The following is a 19658-nucleotide window of genomic DNA, read 5'->3' on the forward strand; positions in this document are numbered from 1 at the left end:
TTACAATCAGCACCACCCAATCAACACCACCCAGTCAGCACCGCCCAGTCAGCACTGCCGAATCAACACCACCCAATCAGCTCCACCCAGTCAGCACCAGCCAATCAACACCGCCCAGTCAGCACCACCCAGTCAGCACCGCCCAATCAATCAGCACCACCCAGTCAGCACCAGCCAATCAACACCGCCCAGTCAGCACCGCCCAATCAATCAGCACCACCCAGTCAGCACCAGCCAATCAACACCGCCCAGTCACCGCCCAGTCAGCACCGCCCAATCAATCAGCACCACCCAGTCAGCACCAGCCAATCAACACCGCCCAGTCAGCACCGCCCAATCAATCAGCACCACCCAGTCAGCAATCCAGCCATCAATCACCGCCCAGTCAGCACCGCCCAATCAGCCACAGCCCAATCAATCAACATCACACCATTCAGCACCATCCAATCAGCACCAATCATAACTTGGCTTTGGTAAAAATAATTAGAAGTTAATATATTTTATGTAGGATATATATACATATAAATATATATTTTACATTTTTAGAAACCTTTTTCCTTGCATACCAATCAATACTAACCTGGCTTTAGTAAAACGTATTCTAAGTTAATAATAATTAAAGAAAGAAATAGGTGGTGAAAGACAATAAATAGTTAAAGAAATAGATAATGAAAAAATATAAGATGGGGGAGAAAACATAGATGTAAAAAAATGTTGGGTGCTGGAAAAAAAAGTTTCTGTCAATACGTGTGTTAGTGTTCTTCCGAGAAACGCTATGAAGGATCGCACGACGGCCCGACTTTGGTAAAAATGAAAATAAACCCAGCAGAGCTGCAGATGTAAATAAAGACAGTTCTTGTTTATTGACTCATAAAACATCCTTCAAACAATAAACCCATTCAAGGGAAGGTCTCTGTACAACGCTTACTAAGCAGTTTTATTTATATAGAAAACGTACGAGGGGCCGAGCTTAAAATCACACGGCTCCTTCAAATTTGATGGCAGGTACTCTGGAAAAAAAATTACAGCATTCCATCAACAAATATTTTCAAGCAATAAATATGCATTTATAAATAGTGTAAATTTACATAAAAAAAGAAAAAAAAACAAATTAAAGTTCACTCTTTTGTCTATGTGCAACCCTTTTTCTCTGTGAATTGGCTGTTTGTCTACAAATGATCCCCCCCCACCCCGAAATAATCGTCATTGTTCCAGCAAAATCAGCTGATTTTTTTTTAAAAATGGGGAAATGTTGCAAAGAATGCGTCACTCAACTTTTCACATTACAAATCTGTTTTTTTTTTAAATCTTCCTGACCGAGGACGAGGAGGAGGAGTCTACCTAACATACAAAAACCAGCTATGCTAATGACTCGTCTCATGAGGGGGGACGGGGGGGACGGGGGGACAAAGCTCTAGTGTCGACCCACAAACAGAAGACAAAAATGGGAAAAGAAATCCAGTCAGTAGTCTTTGTGTGACCATGTTGCCAGTTAAAACATAATATGTACAAAACGTTAATTCATGTTGTTGTTGATGGGGTTTTGCGTGTTCGGTGGTTGAAGTCCAGCAGGAGAACAGTCTGGTCGTGACGACAGGAGGAGCCGCCGCCCCCCTCCAGTCCACCGGGGGGCGACGCGCCTCTCTGAGCAGGTTGCATAGACACACAGCTTTTCACGCAGCTGCCGTTTGGGAGAGCTACAGAGCGCCGTTTGAGGACTGCCGGCTTTCTTCCTGAATATCAGAAAATAAACAAAAAGAGGTTTCCGGAGAGTTTTCCGATTGGAGTCCGTCGTGGTTTCTGACTGTCCTCAGAACAACAGTGTTACCATCAAGACGAGGAAGGCAGCGGACTCGCCTGGAGACACACAGACGGAGGACACACTCAGACTGGACTCTGGCGTCTAAGTGGACATCATTAAAGGGACAGTGTGGTGTTTTTTAAGTGGCGTTGTATGAAGGCAGCAGCTGAATAACCTCCGAAAAAAACAGCCTAATATCAGTTTAGAGGGACGATTCAACCTCGAGTCAAACACATATTTTGCGTCTCACCTGTAGTGATGTTTACTGATTAGATTCTGAGTTTACTCAGAATAAATAACTGGTCACAGCAGCAGCGCCCGTGTCCTGCAGGGACAAATGTTTTTGTCATCGGAGTCCGGAGGATTTGAGGACAGCACGGGGACGTAAACGCTTCAGTTTCCGATCAGAAAAGACTCTTTCAGCAAGATGCTGTTGTTGTTTACTTTTGTGATTATTTATATTGTTATTATTATGATGATCAATATTTACTATTAGTGGCAGAAATTTTGGGGAAGTGGAACAGATGTGATAGATATGTAAATGTACATGGATCACTTTTTATCATCTGTTGTTGCATTCTTTTTTTTCTTTTACTTTTTTATGTTCAAAATAAACTTCAATCAATAAAGCGGCTAAAATATTAAAAATATAGTGAAAATGAAACTGTGGAGGGTTAGATTAGCTGCTGCACACAGCGGGACGTTGGACACGGACTTCATACAACCTCACTTCAAAACGTCCACGCTGTCACCTGAAACCGATTTCCCCGTTTAAATGACAGCAGGCGGTTTGGGGATACTTACGAGGGTGAACTGGTCGTAAACCTGCATGAGGTCCTCTATCTTGTACTGCTCTAGCACCACAAAGTTGTCCAGGTTCGTGCTCCCCCCTGCGGGCGCAGTCCTGGCAGTGCACCACGTACGTTTTCCTGCTGTTGCTCTCGGTGGTTACAAACAGCAGGTCGAACACCTCCACCTGCGCCAGAGGGACACGAGAGGGGTTCATTCACGCAGCACCAACACAGCAGACAGAAGGACGCTCTACGTGTGGCCCACGGGCCACATCTGGCCCCTGACAGGGTGCCGAGTGGCCCCCAACTATTTTACAATTCACAATAAGTTTAAAGTGATTCACACGGGGAATAGTTTTTGTGCTTTTAGTACAAATAAAGTGTCAGAAAGATTAAAACAGCATCAAAACAGAGCTTATTTATAAAAAAAGTGCCAGTGGAGGATCCCCCACACCCCCCACAGAGGACACAGCTAAGACCCTAATGTCCTAAAGTCCTATAAATGTCCCAAAATCTGAGAAATGTCCTAAAATCTGAGAAACTTCCTAAAATATAAGAAACATTAGAAAATCTGATAAAACGTCCTAAAATACTAGAAAACCTCTTCAGATCCCAGAATGGTCCTAAAAAAGTCCTACAATCCTAAAAAGTCCTAAATTCTGAGAAATGTCCTGAAATCTTAGAAATGTCCTCTAGTCCCAGAAACACCCCAAACCCTAGAAACAGGCACAGATCCGCTGTGCGTGGCCCCTGGACTCTCGTCATTTTGCTTTCATGTCTTGGTTTTCGGGGCCTCACCTCACAGATGCTGCAGTAGTGAGCCGGCTCGCTCTGCGTCCTCCCGTGCCAAACCAGCTGTTTCCCAGCAGCCAACAGCAGCTCTCGCTGCATCTGACACTGTTTCAGAGTCCGTAACAAACAATACCTGAAACACACACACACACACACACACAACACACACACACACACACAGCAGGTGAGCACAGGGTAACACACAGACACACACAAACACACAGAAACACACACACACACACACACACACACACACACACAGACACAGACACAGACACACAGACACACACACAGACACAGACACACAGACACACACACAGACACACACACAGACACACACACACACACACACACACACACACACACACACACACACACACACACACACACACACACACACACACACACACACACACACACACACACACACACACACACACACACAGAATCGTCCTCACTTGATCATCTCAAAGAGCCGGTGGTCGGACACTTTGATGTTCCTCGCCATGTTCCAGGAGAGGTGGATCATGGGAACGATGGATTTGACGCTCTGCAGCTTGTTCCACTCGTATCGCTCCACTGCCAGCTTGTACTGGTGCGCTGAGGACGAACACGGAGGAAACGGTCATTTAACCCCGTAAAACCTGGAGAAACGTCACTGTTCTTCTGCTGCTTTCAGTCAAACTTTCACAAGTATTTAAAACTTTAAACCCAATTTAATCTCTTAAAAAAACACGGAAAAAAGGCGACGAGAAACCTGGTGAGAAATGTTCAAGACACTGCAAGAAATTAAATTTTTTTTAAAAAACTAGCGAAATTGTCTTGAGAAAAAAGGGAAAATATATTTATAATTATTGTAATTACAGATTTAAAGTTGTTACAAAATAATTACACATTATATAAAATATTATTTGTTCCTTTTTATATGTAATATTCTCCTTTTTTCTTTTAATCTTAGTTTAAAAAAACCCAAGTCAGTATTGCTCAGCTTTTACAGGGCTGAAGGGTGATTATGTCAAAATAAAATTATGTTTTAAAAAAAAAAAATTATGTTATACAAGAAAAGTCTTATAACTCTGAAGTATTGTTTCCATGTCATTTCCTTGGTTTTTTTTTTCATTTTTTAAAACTATTTTTGGGGGTAATTTTCTTTCACCTTTTACAAAAAAATCTTGCCAATTTTTGAGCAATTTCTTGTTCCGTCGCTCGTTTCCTTTTCCTGAGTTTTTTGAAAGAAAGCAGACTTATTTGCTCAGGTTTCAAAGGGTTAACCCTCTGAACGACCATGTGAAATACCGCGTTCGCTCAGCAGGTGAGGTCACATAAGGTCACGATTGTGTGACGGGGGGAAAACAAAAAATATACTAAAATGATGTTCTTATTATATTACAGTTCTTATTTTGGATCAGTTTTAACCCTTTAGAGCCCGTTTTAATATTACACACACTCGCATCGCTCTGCACACAAAATGCACTTTTCAAAATCAAGCTTTAAAATATTACACATTAATCCTGTTTTCTACTTTCATTGAGGTAATTTTTTAACCAAAATCTGTTCTAATCAAAAGAATCAAAATAATCATTAACTTTCAGAATTTTAACCCTTTTAATGCTTTTGTCATGGTTTTTGTCATGATGCCGCTTTGTTTTTAGAATTTAAAAAAAAAAAAAACACAAAAAATGAATTATTTTCCACATACTACATGCAACATAGACTTTTTTATTTTTATTTTTATTCTCACAGTCTGGGATATGTCAATGATTAGGCTCATAACGGGATTTATTCCCGTTTCTCACCTGTGAGGGGTCGACGTTCCACGCGATGTTGTTGCACCAGCCGATGGCCTGAACCCAGTGGATGGTGCCCGTGTTGAGCCACACCAGGTCCCCCGGACGCTGGATGAACGGTAAACGGGCACGTTGGTCTCGTACAGGTCCTCCAGGTTGGGCCACCAGGAGCCCATCAGGAAGTTGATGTTGTTCCTGCGAGAGGAGGAGAAACACGTCGTCAGCGTCGACTCTGGAGGTCAGACGGTAAAAAAAATCGCTCATTTCTGGAGACGTACTTTTCGCAGAAGTCGTTGATGACGCCCCAGTACGTCTCAGGCACGGCGAACCACTCACAGTCCCGGGGCCGATGTTGATGTTAACGGAGCAGAAGTTGTTGTTCTCTTGGTGACCTATACACACACACACACACACACACACACAAATGGTTGTGTTTTAAAGCATTTTGGTTTTTTTTCATAAAAAAAAATCTCTCTCTCTCTCTCTCTCTTATATATATATATATATATATACACAAAAAAATATATATAGGTTTTTTTAAAAAATAATGAATTCAGAACAAGTTTAGATGTGAATATGTAATTATTACTTAGGGATGTTTGTTATTTATTGGGGGGGGTGCAGAAAGGGGGAGGCATATCAAGTAATTTTTTATTTTTGTTTAGCGGAGGGGTGTACAACTTTAAATGCCTGTATTCTTATTTATTTTACCACACATTTTTAAAGAAACACACCTCTGAAGACATGTTAAAAAAACATTTTTTGTTTTTAATTTTTTTTTCTTAAAAAAGAAATCGTCATTAATTAAAAAATACTGGCAATTTAGAAATCAATTATTAGAAAATTTTAAGAAAATGTTGGCATTTACATTTTTTATCAGAACCAGGAACTGTAAAAACAGAAATTATCACTGGATTTTCATATTTTTTACAATCCTTGAACATGTTTTCCAAAACTTTTCCAGTCTGAACCTGTATACTGACAGAGTGAGACAGATACAGACGACAGTGGTATGTATTTATTTGTGTGTGTGTGTGTGTGTGTGTGTGTGTGTACCTGGTGTCCTGCTCCCCGGCACCTTCATGTAGAGCTGGACGGTGTTCATGCCCAGGATGGTGTGTCCGACGTGGCTGAGCAGGTTACCGGCTGACACCACGCGGGCAAACGCAGGCAGTTTAGACAACTCCTGAAGCTGCTGCTTCCACCTGGAGGTCAAAGGTCACACATGAGGAGCTGAGCAGATTTTACATAGAGATCCAAAACACACAAACAAACGCTGGCAAAAAAAAAAAAAGAAAAAAGAAAAGAAGGCAGCGAGCAGCTTAACAGAACATGGACCAAAAGTCAGCAAAAAATGATTAAAAATGGTAAACTAAAAATACTGATAATGTGGAGGGAAAAAAAAGACGAAAAAAATTCAAAAAGCAAAAACAGAATTTTTGTAAAAAAAAAAAAGTAAAAACAGGAAAATAAATTTTAAAAAGCAAAAACAGAATATTTTAAATGTAAAGGTAATATAATTACAGTTTTCAGGACTTTTTTGTTGCATTTTTTTTATGATTTTCTGATAATCCTCTCCTCTTTTTAAAACTATTTTTAAGGTAAATTTCTCATGTTTCGCGAATTTCTTGTCAAGCTGGTCTTTTTTTTGGTGCTGCAGTGCATTGAAAATGCTCTCTATATTCTTTATATTTTAATAAAGAAACAGAAATACACATCCCTAATAAAAGTCACTTTATTCCCTTTTCCCAGCTAGAGACTGCATAATGTAAATCAGAAGATGTGTGAAGTTTTACGCAGCCGGATGTTTGGTTAAAACAGATCACTCACTTCTTCTCATCGGAGAGGTCGATGTTGGTGCCAAACTTTATGTGTTTGAAAGGTCCTTTCCTCCGCCGCATCGCGCTGAAAGAGCAGCAGAGTTTATGTCGTTAGCGACAGAAAAACTCAGAATTTAGACGTGAAGAAGGAGAGAAAAAACTCACCTGTCTGAGGAACCTGCTTCTGCGTCCATCTCCTTCTTCTTTTCATTCTCCTCCTGTCGAAAATAAAAAGTGTCACACTTAATGGAAACATATCGAGAAAGTCTTCAGAATCGGCTAAATTTAGCAAAGTTTTCCGGTAAAAATTCCTCTTGTATTATTTCAGGTCACATGATCCATCTCTGATAACCTGTATGTGTGCATCACATGGAAATAACACGCCATTCACAGGTTTTGTGACACGCTTTGGTTCTACTGATGTTATTGTTATAGTATTTTTTCATTTCATTTCATCTTGGTTTCTTTATTAATTATAAGTGCATTATTATAATCACTGGAGTGTATCCTTATTTTTTATGTTATTATTATTTATTATTATTATTTTTTTTTATTTTTTGTGTCAATTTTTTTATTGTATTATATTTTATTATTTTTTTATTTTATGATTATTATATTATCATTATTTTATTTTACTTTACTTCTTGGGGTATTGCACCTGGACCACAATACATCCGATGTGACAGGGCTTGAGGTGGGTAAGGGGTTAATCCAGGATGTGCTGGGTGGGTGTGTGGGTTTTGTTGTTACCAATGGTGATCAAATTTCACAAATAAATAAATATACAAATAAACATTGGTTCAACTGTGGTTCATCTGTTGCAAAGATCCGTTTTCCTGCACGTCTGCAGTGTTTGGGTTTAGTTAATTTAAAAATGGACAGTGTAAATTAATGAATACATAAATTATAAAAAATGCCAGAATAAGTCAGGAGGCTACTTTTGACTTCTTTAAACACAACAGCAGGAGAAGAGGAAAAATAAATGAATACAAAAAAAATAAAAAAAATCTAAAAACAAACCAAAGAGGAATAAAGTTGGAATTCAAAGACTGGAAAAGAATATACAAATTATGAATGAATTAATTATTATTAATAAAAACACTGTTAGTGGCAGTGACATATATAGAACACATGCAGATTACAGCATCACAGAGAGTTTAGTGCTGACGAGTATCTGTCATCCATTTTTAACTGGTTACTGAAAGATCTGTGAACTGTGTGTGTGTGTGTGTGTGTGTGTGTGTGTGTGTGTGTGTGTGTGTGTGTGTGTGTGTGTGTGTGTTGTGTGTGTGTGTGTGTGTGTGTGTGTGTGTGTGTGTGTGTGTGTGGTTCTCTCCCCACTGACCCGCAGAGACTCCTGGAAGGACGAGGCCTGGTACTGGGCGTATTTGATGATGGTGGTGTGGGAGCGGCTGCTCTCGCAGCGCCACATCTTCCTGCTGCACGCTGGGGTCCCAGTTCTCGTCGGTGGGCTGAGCCAGCTGAGTCCGCACCTCCACCAGGTGGTCGGGGTTGGCCTCCACCAGGGTCTTAGTGGAGAAGAGGCCCAAATCTGAGGGCGATGGGAAGGAAGAGCAGAGTGCAGGAAAAAGAGCAGTTAGAGGGAAGTATTTTCTTTTCTTTTTTAAATTTCATTTTTATTTTTGGAAGTGCAGTGTAATCACATCCTAGTCAATAAATATTATTATACAAATGATACAAGAACTTTTTTTTTAGTCATAAGCAACATAAAAAAACAAAAAAACAGGAACAAACTAGTCTATTTTTTTCAGTTTTCGGGGAATGACTATGAAAAAAATAGCCACAACAATACTTTACTCGTCCAGAGAGGGAGAGATAAAGGCCAAAATAAAATAAATAAAATACTCGCAGCAGTCTTACTTTGTTACAGAAGGATTCGTTAATAAAAGTGCTGTAAACAGAGAGCTTGTTTGTGTTTGGGTCATAACTGACTGAAAAGAAAAAGGTTAGATGGATAAAATAAAGCATTGATCTTTTATTTGATTTATTTTATTACTTTGATGTTTGTTATATTTCAGACCTAATTTTTTATTTCCTTATTTTGGTTAATTTTTAATCTGTTATAGTATTATTTTATAATTGTTATTATTATTATTATTATTATTATTATTATTATTATTTTATTATTATTATTGTTATTTATTGTTGTTGTTGCCTTTGTGCATTTTATTTTCTGTGTCTATGAGGGGATATATATATATATGTTTGTACATGTTTGATTGAATTGAAATACAATTGAAATTTCAATGAAGATGAAAAATTAATATTCATTGCCGTGATGTTCATGTCTTGTGACATTGACAGCAGTCACTGGTTAATATAAACCTGCAAATTGTGTCGAAAATCAATTAAAAACAATTGGTCAAATAAATAAATAAATAAATGAAATGAAATAAATAATAAAAAGAGTTAAGTAAAGTAATTATCTAAAAAAGTCAGGTCTTAGTGGTTTGACACACATCACAACCACAGTTGTATAAAAATGTCCAAAGTATGATTGTCAAAGAATACCTGAAAGATTTTTTTTAAATTCATGATTGCATTTTAAAACATTTCTTTTTATATTTACATAGAACATGATTTTGATGTATTTTCTCATCGTTATTCTGACTGAGGGAGAAGACGACATTAAAACTGTCGGTGTGTCGTCAGTAGAGCAGCACGGTGAGAGGGTCGGATGTAGGCTGTGTGTGTTTCCATGGTTTTTTTTGTCTTATTGTAACTTTGGCTACAAAACTCCTTAACACATAAACAATCTGTCAGATTATATTATTATATAAGAGGACAGCACGTCTTTATTATAGAAGAGCAGATGTTTGTAAGTTCTTGGCAAAGCCGAGCTGTTTTCTCAGCAGCAAACACGTGCAGTAACATTTTACACTTGCAGGTGGTGCTGTTGTCACACACACACACACACACACACACACACACACACACACACACACACACACACACACACACACACACACACACACACACACACACACACTCGCAGAGACACACCCACAGAGCCACGTGAGACAAAAAACATCCAGCTGCACACACTCACAGCTGCTGTCACTGTCGCCATGTTCAATAAATAAATAAATAAATAAAATATACAAGTCACACACATCCAGACGCTCGTAACTCTAACATCCTCTCTGCAGAGTGGAGTGCACGTGTTTTGCAGCAGGTACCTAGTTTGAGCGCTCCAGCCAGCCCTCTGATGACGGTGACCGGGTTGGCGGGGTTGGTGCAGAACTGGTGCAGGGGAGGGAAGAAGGCGTCCCTCTTGTTTTCGAGCTGTACGTCAGAGAGGAGACACAGGAGCGGTCAGCGGGACTCCAGACTTACCGGCAGAATCAACAGATTACAGAGGAGCTGACGACCAGTGTTTGTATTTGGTAGCCAGGATAGTGTTTCTGTAACATCACACACAAAAACATGATGAATACTTGTCCTTGTAAGGCGCGGCTGCACTCACATAAATGCTGGGTGTCGGGGGGTTGAGTTTGTCCTTTGGCAGTGGAGGAGACGGAGCGCGTGGGGGTCGTGGCGGGGGACATTTGTCCAGGAGGATGCTGCTCGTCGACAGGCCGTTCTTCCCGAGGTTCCTGCAGAGAGAGCGGTCGCTTTATCAGCTCAGGTAAAAGCTATAAACGACTAAACAATTATTTTATTTAACCTTCATTTAACCAGAAAAACGTTGAGATGAAAAATCTCTTTTTCAAGAGTGTCCTGACAAAAACAGACAGCAAGAAAAGTTACAGACATAAGAAAAGAAATACAAATATAAACTCCAAAACAACAATATAAAACACACAAAAACATGTAAAATCTGCATTTATTCACTCAAACTTAAAATAGCATTTAAACAAAGTTTTGTGTTATATTCCAAATTCCAAATATTGACAAAAAGATTTGCATTTTTACTGTAAATGCATTCGGGTTCCAAATATTGATTATCGGTCTCTTTAATTAGTTCTGACTAATAAAAGAAGAGCGAACATCCCAACTTTTACAAACCGAGAGGTGTTTGATGCTGCATGCAGAGACTCTTCTGCAGCGTTTTTCCATAAATCCCAATGAGCATCACGTGATGTGAATGTGGCAGATGAGACGGCCCTGACCGAAAGTTAAGAGAGGATCCTGTCTGCTCCTCACTGGACTCAAAATCCATGCAGCTGCACACGCACGCACGCACGCACATGCGTACGCACGCTGCGCTCCAATCTTTCTCAGCTCATGATGGTAAAGTCAAAGTTTTCATTCAATTCGGCCTCAAAGACACAAAGTGGCAGTTTTAATCCAAACGAGATGATGAATAAACTCAGCACGCGGCGCGAGGTCAGAATGTCACAACATTTTCCAAATGCAGCGGAGAATCAACACGTTACTCACGTCTGCACACGGTTTCACATCTGACGCATCTGCTGCTGCACTACTGCCAAAAACACTCAGTGTCACACCGCGTCGACTTCTTTAAATCGACAACTGGCCATGTGTCAAGCGTGATGTACGTGCGCGCACACGCACGCACGCACGCACGCACGCACGCACACACGCACACACACACACGCCTTGTTCAATAACCCTAAATAACACAGCTTCTGATCTGTTAAACTTCTATTGTTAGCTGTAAACTGAACAGCAGCAGCCACAAAACATAAATGCATACTAAAACAAGACCATTTTATAGGTTTAATTGAGAAACGCTGCAGTTTCAGATTACAGACATTTCCATGAACCATATTAAACTAAACTTTACTAAAACTAGAGTCAGCGCCTCGCTGCTGAATGTCATCAAACAGTCAAGTTTACATCCACGTCTGTCCAGACTCACGGAGCCGAGGAAGCTAACAACGCTTCAAATATATAAGATATATGTTCCAAAACACAGATGTCTCAGACACTCAGAGGACCTGTACACTCTTCCAGGTGGACACCCAAGATTTGTGTCACCAGTTCTGTTCACCATAAACGTCTCACTCTTTGTTCCTGAGTTGTGATGTTGAAAACTGGACAGAAAAGCGTTTGTGCAGAACATTACGAAGTGAAATTGAACTTCTGGATTTAAAATGTCATCTGGTCATCGTGCTTTTCTGTTAGACGTTTGTGTGAAATTTTGTCATAATTAGTAATGAATTCTCCATTAAACATGTTTTGTGAGGCCACATTCAGCACGTTTTACGTGCTCAGTAAAGCTGTAATTACAGCTGGTTTATTTGTTTAAACAGACTAATGTCCTCGTCCCAGTATACAAGCACCGGGGGAGAGTCCATTTATTAACGCAAGTACGTCTGACTGCTCCACAGCAGGTGGCGATGTGCCCCCTTTCAGCTCGTTGCTATTGGACCTTATTCCAGAGACTTATTACGTCACATTTCAAACAACTTAGCGGGCAGCAAAAGGGCTGCATCCCGAACATTTTGGTTTCTTTGCTGCTTCTTGTTTTCCATTTTCCCAGCTTTCTTCTACAAATTTCTGCTGCTCTGACCGAGTCGCACACATCAAAAGACTAAATCAGCCCCCAGCAGCATTATGGAGATGTGTTTGTTCGACTTAAAGAAATTCAATTTAGTCCGATTTCAGTCAGACTAACATGTTTACATGTGTTTTAAAAGTCCAGTGAACTTACTGACTGTCTAACCTTCGAACGCCAAATTACAATCACTTCATCATTGAGTCCATGTGGACATTTGTGCAAAATCTGAAGGAATTCCCTTCAAGTGTTATTGAGAAACTGCATTTTCAAGAATAAGGCGGACGCACGGCCCCAGTGACCTCTGACCACTAAAATCTGTTTATTTTTGAGTCCAAGTGGACGTTTGTGCCAAATTTGAAGAAAAACCTTCGGGGTGTCCCCGAGATTGTGCGTTCTCGAGAATGGAAACCTGAAAGCGTAATTCCTCTGGTGAAGGCTATCGCTCTCGCAGAGGCATTAAAAACAGACATACGGGATTAAAAACCGATCTCTCAGACCCACCAACAAGAAAGCTGACATGGCGCCGCGCCGGCGTCTTACCTGCACGCTTTGAGCACCTCACTGGAGCTGGGGTAGATGGAGACGGAGGACCAGGGAGCCAGACCGCCAGGGACACTGTGTCTCTGAGCTCCTGCAGAAGGCTCCACCTTCGTCGGGCTCTGGGAGTCCTCGGGCCCCTTCCCGTTGATGGTGGGCCCCTGGCTGTTGGACGGGCTGTTAAGGCAGGAGAGGCTGTTGGTGGCGTGCGGGTCTGCTGAGCGTGGAGAGGGCGTAGCGGTGGCTAAAAGTGGCGAGGACGCCGCCGACTGCTCTGACGTTGGCTTGGCGGCAGCGTGGAGACCCGGGTGGACGTTGTTGATTTTCTCTGAGGAAGGCCCTCCGTGGTTACTGTGGTTATTGTTGTCGTCGTTACTGGTAGTATTGGCTTTTCCCTTTAGCAAGGCTGAGAGCTGAGGATTGTCTGAACTGACCACGCCGGGGGCGGGAGAGCCGGGCCGAGCCGGGCTGGCCGAGCCGTCCGTCCCCCGCGGCTGGACGTGATTAGTCAGTCCCTGCGCGGGGGTGCTGCTGGGACTTAGGGGCGTCCCTGCGGAATGCCTGACGGCGGCCTCCGAACCTGATGGCAAAGTGGCGGCGGCGCCATTGCTGCCCCCTGAAGGCGTGGTGTCTTTGGTGTGGACCCCTGAGGTAGTAGCGGCGTGGGGGGGCGAGGACAAGTGGTTGGGTGTGGTCTGGGGGGAGGTGGGGGACAAAGAGGAGGCTGAGGAGGAGGCAGTGCAGGGCCCGGAGGAATGTCCAACCTGATTCAGAATGCCAGAGGAAGAGAACGAGGTCTGAGGGGAGGAGGAGGAAGAGAAAGGGGGTTCTCCATTGGGACCTGCCGAATGTGAACCTGGACCTTTTTGAAGCCCCTGGACAGAGAAGAAGACCGAAAAATACACACAATGAAAAACACTAACATTTCAACATCAGAAACATTCACAAAGCTGTAAATTTTACTAAAAATAAGTCACACGCAGATACATCATCATCACAACTAATCCAACATTAAAGGTTGGGACCATTTTATTCCCCGTCTCCGTGAATCAGTCGAGCGTCAGCTACAGTTTACATCCGTGTCTGAAATTGTCTGATCTGATCACTACAGGGGAATTAAAGTCACTTTTAAAAGATCAAGAAAACAGCACTGAAGTCGCAGTCAATGTGATTTCGACTGTAATTCTCAGTGAAGTTGAAAATTGCATATTAATGTATTTGACTGTTCTGTGTTGCATTTTAACTAGACGTCGTGTTCGCTCTTTGTGCGACAGTTGTGTGTGTTTAGGCTATGTGTGTCCGTTCCTCTCTCTCGCTGACAGAGCTCACAAATCCATGGATTTGGGTGCATACTAACATCATTTTATCACTTGGTGAAACACCAAGCTGGCTGTTCACCGCCTGGCTCACTGCGGTGGACTGAAGCGTATTTCAAGTTTATTTTTCCAGGAGACCTGCGGTGTGTTAGAGGTCTTACTAAAGAACGTTATCTTAGTTATTATGCTATTTAATATGCTATTAACAAATTAATTCAAAACTGCATCTGCAGGTGATACCAGCCGACGTAAACTCTGATCTGACCAAACGTCGGTTCCTGAGTTATGATGTTGAGTAACGAGCAGAGAAGTGTTTTAGCAGAACATTATGACGTCACACTGAAGGTGGCCTCTGATGGCATCACTCCATCATGTTATTATTTTGGACAACTGTGTGAAATTTTGTCATAATCAGTGTAGGAATCCCTGAATTACAGCCAAACCAAACATTTTTTGACATCACCTTTGACCACCAAACTCTGATCAGTTCATCTTTGAGTCCAAGTGGACGTTTTGTCATTTGAGACAACAATGAGACAGACGAGGTTACAGTCTGTTGACCTAATCGGTTCATTGTTGAGTCCAAGTGGATTTTTGCAAAAAGAATTGAAGAAATTCCCATATGGTGTTCTTGAGATACTGTGTTGATGAAAAATTGGACAGACGGATGTAAGGAGATACAGACGGACAACCCGAAAATATGTCTCCGGCAATGGCTGCTGCAGATGTGGAGGCATTCAGATACAAACAGACAGAAAGCCCAGATGACCTTTGAATGTCGGATAAAAACATCAGCCGCGTACCTGAGTGGTAGTGTTGCGTTGTTGGCTCCTCCATGTCTCGTCTGCATGACTGGGACTACTGGTAGTGCTGCTGGTGCTGGGGTGACTGGCGGCTGTGCAGTTGTGAGGTAGAGAGTTCTGCTGCGGGTAAGGCACGTTTCCGTTGCTCGCGCCGCCACCTCCCAGTCCCAGGGTGTGATTTTTGTCCAGGTGTCCCAGCAGCACCGCTGAAGGACTCGAAGAACAGGATCCGTTGGCGGTGGGCTGGGTGACACACGGGGGCCGGATGGCTGTGTGATTGAGGGGGGAGGTGCGGGAGAGGCCTGCGTGGTGGTGGGAGGGCTCAGCCAAGGGACCGTTGGGAAGGCTGGGCCGCGGCTGGCCACTCGCTGCTGCTGCTGCTGCTGCTGCTGCCTGCTGCCTCATCTGACACACAGGACAGAGGAGCAGAAGATTCAGGTAAACAGCAGGTTTCCATCAACCCGCAAACTGAGACTGTACATACAAAATACGCCTAACGGAAGCATGTCAATTTCGAAAAAAAAACTCCTGTTTATCTCAAAAAGGTTGGTGGTATTTCAGGCAAATCTACAGATCACATGATGTACGACACAGGGTGGCATTAATGTGGTTTCATGGATGCCAACTGCAATTAAACCCAAAAAAGAAGCACAACAACAACAAAGTCACATGACATTTTACAAAACATGACCCGGTATGTGTGGACGGAGGAAGAGACTGAAATCTTCTTCACTCTGATACGAGACAAAGACATTACGGCGATATTAGATCGGCTTTATCGAGTGGCTGCAATAGATACAAACCTGCCAATGTTTTACCATCCATCGCCATGGTTACTGTGATGTTATTGTGAGTAGAGAAGTCGCATAATATCAAATGCAGTCATCTCAATTGTGTTTTATGGAAATTATCGCTTCAGTTTTGTGCAAATCTGTAATGGAAACCCGCCCAGTGACGCTGTGCAGCTACATTAACACTTGCAAAGACAAACAGGAGCTTTATGAAGCAGAAACACAGATTTAGATGGCGGCAGTTTGGTATAAATCTCGTGTTTACCTGCAGCTGATGTTGCTGCATGAGAGAGAACTGATTCTCCAGCTGCTCCAGCATCTGCACCTGAGGCGGCTTGAGGTTTGCTCGGTTGGTCCGCAGGTGATCCAGGTGCTGCACAGTTTAAGGGTTCATACAGAAAGGACAGAATTAAAGGACTTTCAAGTAGTTTTTTAACCCTCTAAAACCTGGATCACTTTTCACAAGTACAGTGCTTTGTAAAAAATATCCATCCCTCTTGGTGTTTTTCCTGTTTTGTTGCATTGTAACCTGTAATATACATTTTATTATTGGGAACGGAGGTAATAACAGCCCCGAAACGATGTCTGAGTAAAACATAAAGCCGGAAAGACGTGGCCATGAGCGCCACAAGTGTGACTTTTTAATGACGCGTTCATGTTGGTTCACGGGTGTTATAAACGGGGGACTTTGTTGTGGCCCTGTCGCGATAAGATAAAAACCACATGATATAGTTAAACATGTACAAGTTAAGAATAAACAGCACATTTTAACGATATGAGCAGGTGAAATCTAAATAACAGATGATGCAGGCACAGTATGAGTACAGTCATTTTTAAATAAAGTAAAATTAGCATAAAGTCAGTGCTGACATTGTTGGTTTTCATGGAACCATTTCGTCAGATTACATTTAAATAAATGATATGACGGGAATGATATTGATGAGATGCTCTAAAGGACGAACAGCCTGGATAAAGGCAGTTTTTGTGTAGTCCCCCCTTTAATGCGAACAGAGGAGCTGCATAATCTTATAAACTAGGCAGACATTTTTGTATTTCAGGAGGTTTTCCTTTTTTTCTAAGATCTTAGTTAGATTTTCTCCACATATAATTCACCAAATCAAAAAACAACAACAACAAAAAAACCCATTAAACAGGACAAAGACCCTTAACAAAGACCTTTAACGACAAAACAAAAATACAAACAACAATATGTAGCTTATTTGTCTGGTATGGGGTATTTCAGGAGGTTTTTCCAGCTCTAACTCTGTGAGACCCGAGACATCGGGTTTGTGAGAATGGGACAGACGACTGGAAAACATAATGCCTCCGGCCACAGCTAACGCCAGCTGGAGGCTTAAAAATACTTAATTTTGACATTTCCTACCTGAAGCTTCTGTGGCGTCAGGTACCAGCTGGGGATCTGCTGCTGATTGGGACTGTTAGCCCACGAGTCTGCAACACCCTGCATATGAGACAAAACAATGTGGACCACGTCTCGCCTTTTAAACTGTCCTGCAGAGCCGTAATGTTAAAGTCTCGTATCTGTACCTTTGCTGGGCTGGCGGTGCGTTTCCTCTTGGCAGGACTGGCCTGTGGGTCTGTGTGGTTGCTGGTGGACTGGCCTCCATCCCCCTTACAGGCCTGGAAAGCCGGCAGAGACACAGCATGTGAGGACGCGCTGGACTGACAAAAACACTTCTTTAGGCAAAACACAGATCAGAATGAAGCCTAATGTTGTGTTTGATAAAGGAGACAAACAGCCAGAAATTCAAAGTGACACCGGAGGATACACTTAATACTACAATTACATGCACAACAATCCGCGCATTTTAATATCGTATGTATGACAAAATACTCCGATTAAAAATATGGTTTGTTTTATCACCTTAATCCAATTGAAAGAGCTCGATTAAGGTCGTAATCAGAGTATTCATGCTGAGGTTAAGATGTGGGATAATGCAACATTAGTTGCATCTGTGGAGGGTTTTTTGGACATGCAGACCATCTGTTCTGGTCTCTCATTGGTGGTTTACACATTCTCAAATCTCTGCAATGCATCATTATTATTTAGGAATAGCATTTGATTACATACAATCAGTCAGACCTCAAACTTCAATACTGAAGCAACTTAAAATGACCTAAAATGTCTTTTATTAAAATGTCTGTTAGTTTAATTTCTGTGTTTGGTGAAAGTGCAAATCAAGCAAGTGCTAATGATGAAAATGATGTTATTTGTAGTCAAAAGAGGATGATGTCAATGTTGAAGATTATAATAGACAAAACTGCATGAAAAAAACATTAGACGAGGAAAATAAGAGGACTAAATAAAACTGAGATGTTGATGGTCGGGGTCAATCTTCAGACCTAATGTGTGCAGCTAAAAAAATTGTCTTGTTTTCAAATTAGCAAAAACTATTTATGCCAATATTAAATATTTTTAAAGGAAAAAACTGGATAGTGTCAAATACATGACACAATAATTCATGCACATTAGTTAAAGGTTAACTCTGTGTTTTTCAACCTGGACCCTGATTTCTTGTGTTTCTGTGTTTAAGTGACAAACGGAGACGACAGTTTTTCAAAATGGTCCAATAACAAGCAAGACAGGCTGCAGTGTAACCACTTGGGGCAGTTTACGTCCACTAAAACTGCTTGTTTTTTTCACAGACAGGCTCAGATTGTTATTTTAAGAGTGTGGCATTATTATGGAAAGGATCATACTAAGATTGAGTTTTCTGTTAAAGACTAACCAGTTTTGTTTAACCAGAAAAAGCCCTGAAACGACCAAACCCACCACACTCCATTTAAATAACTGATTTTTTTTTACCGTAATCATACTTTACCTGACAAAGTCAAAATAAACAAAATGAAACTCAAAATACAAAAACCTCTTGGTTTGTCTTACCGCTGTTCCAACAATCACCAACTCTGGTTTGGTTGGAAAAAATCTTTAATTCACCCAGTTAGAAGTGAAAACATGCTGTACAGGCTAAAATTAGTTTATTTAAAAGGAGTCTGGAGGGTTTGTTAAGAGCGATTTCAAGGATCTTTCTCTTTAAATGTCTTTCTTTGTAGCAGGGTTCATACACATTTTCACCGATAAATTTCCATAACTTTTCCATGACTTTTCAAGACAATTCATGAATGAATTGAATGGCCATTGATCCGCCTTATCAGTTATTTTTCCTTGCAGATTTTTAAAGAATTTTTTCTTTCTTAGAAATGTTTTTTCTTTACAAATTTTAGCATTTTATAAATGTATTTTTGGTGTTTTTTAATGATTTCTTTTAAAATAAAGTTAGTGACTTTTTTTATTTGGGGTTTTTTGTTTTGTTATTTGTTTTTTTTAAACATTTTTGGTGATTTTAAAGGAAATGTTTTCCCCCATTGAAAATTGCCTTAACAGAAATTATCATCGGATTTTTAAAAATCCCACTGTCCTTAAACACTTCATTTGATATCATGCAGGTTTGTCAAACTAAATTCCATGACTTTTCAAAAACTTTCAGGATATATGTAGTTTTCCCAAACTTTTCTGGGCCTGGAAATTGCTATTTGCAAATTTCACGATTTTACCATTTTTTAAAAAAAATGTCTGTCCACACCCTGTTAGGGAGATCCTTCCTGTAATGTTGTCAGACAGTTAGAATAATAACCTGAGCCTGTCAGTAACAAAAAACAGAGACTTTTAATGGCCGTGCACTGACGGCACACAGATGACCTGAGTGGTTT

The 19658-nt window shown here is 41.2% G+C and overlaps 1 protein-coding gene across 1 annotated transcript in view; it reads right to left on the reverse strand.

Moving 5' to 3' along the window:
• Positions 1-840: 840 nt before the first annotated feature.
• The window catches only part of kdm6a (lysine (K)-specific demethylase 6A), a 54656-nt gene continuing 35838 nt past the window's right edge, over positions 841-19658 (reverse strand). Inside the window, 22 exon segments of the mRNA XM_042494166.1 lie at positions 841-1857; positions 2606-2689; positions 2691-2777; positions 3391-3517; positions 3843-3984; position 4986; positions 5181-5290; positions 5293-5366; positions 5450-5513; positions 5516-5563; positions 6228-6376; positions 7002-7076; positions 7157-7209; positions 8337-8435; positions 8437-8543; positions 10192-10297; positions 10479-10608; positions 13020-13891; positions 15136-15540; positions 16192-16299; positions 17311-17388; positions 17475-17567. Coding sequence (XP_042350100.1) covers positions 1831-1857; positions 2606-2689; positions 2691-2777; positions 3391-3517; positions 3843-3984; position 4986; positions 5181-5290; positions 5293-5366; positions 5450-5513; positions 5516-5563; positions 6228-6376; positions 7002-7076; positions 7157-7209; positions 8337-8435; positions 8437-8543; positions 10192-10297; positions 10479-10608; positions 13020-13891; positions 15136-15540; positions 16192-16299; positions 17311-17388; positions 17475-17567 — 3039 coding nt within the window. The 3' untranslated portion in view covers positions 841-1830.

This window comes from Plectropomus leopardus, chromosome 10 (genome assembly GCF_008729295.1).
Source record: "Plectropomus leopardus isolate mb chromosome 10, YSFRI_Pleo_2.0, whole genome shotgun sequence".
Lineage (NCBI taxonomy): Eukaryota > Metazoa > Chordata > Actinopteri > Perciformes > Serranidae > Plectropomus > Plectropomus leopardus.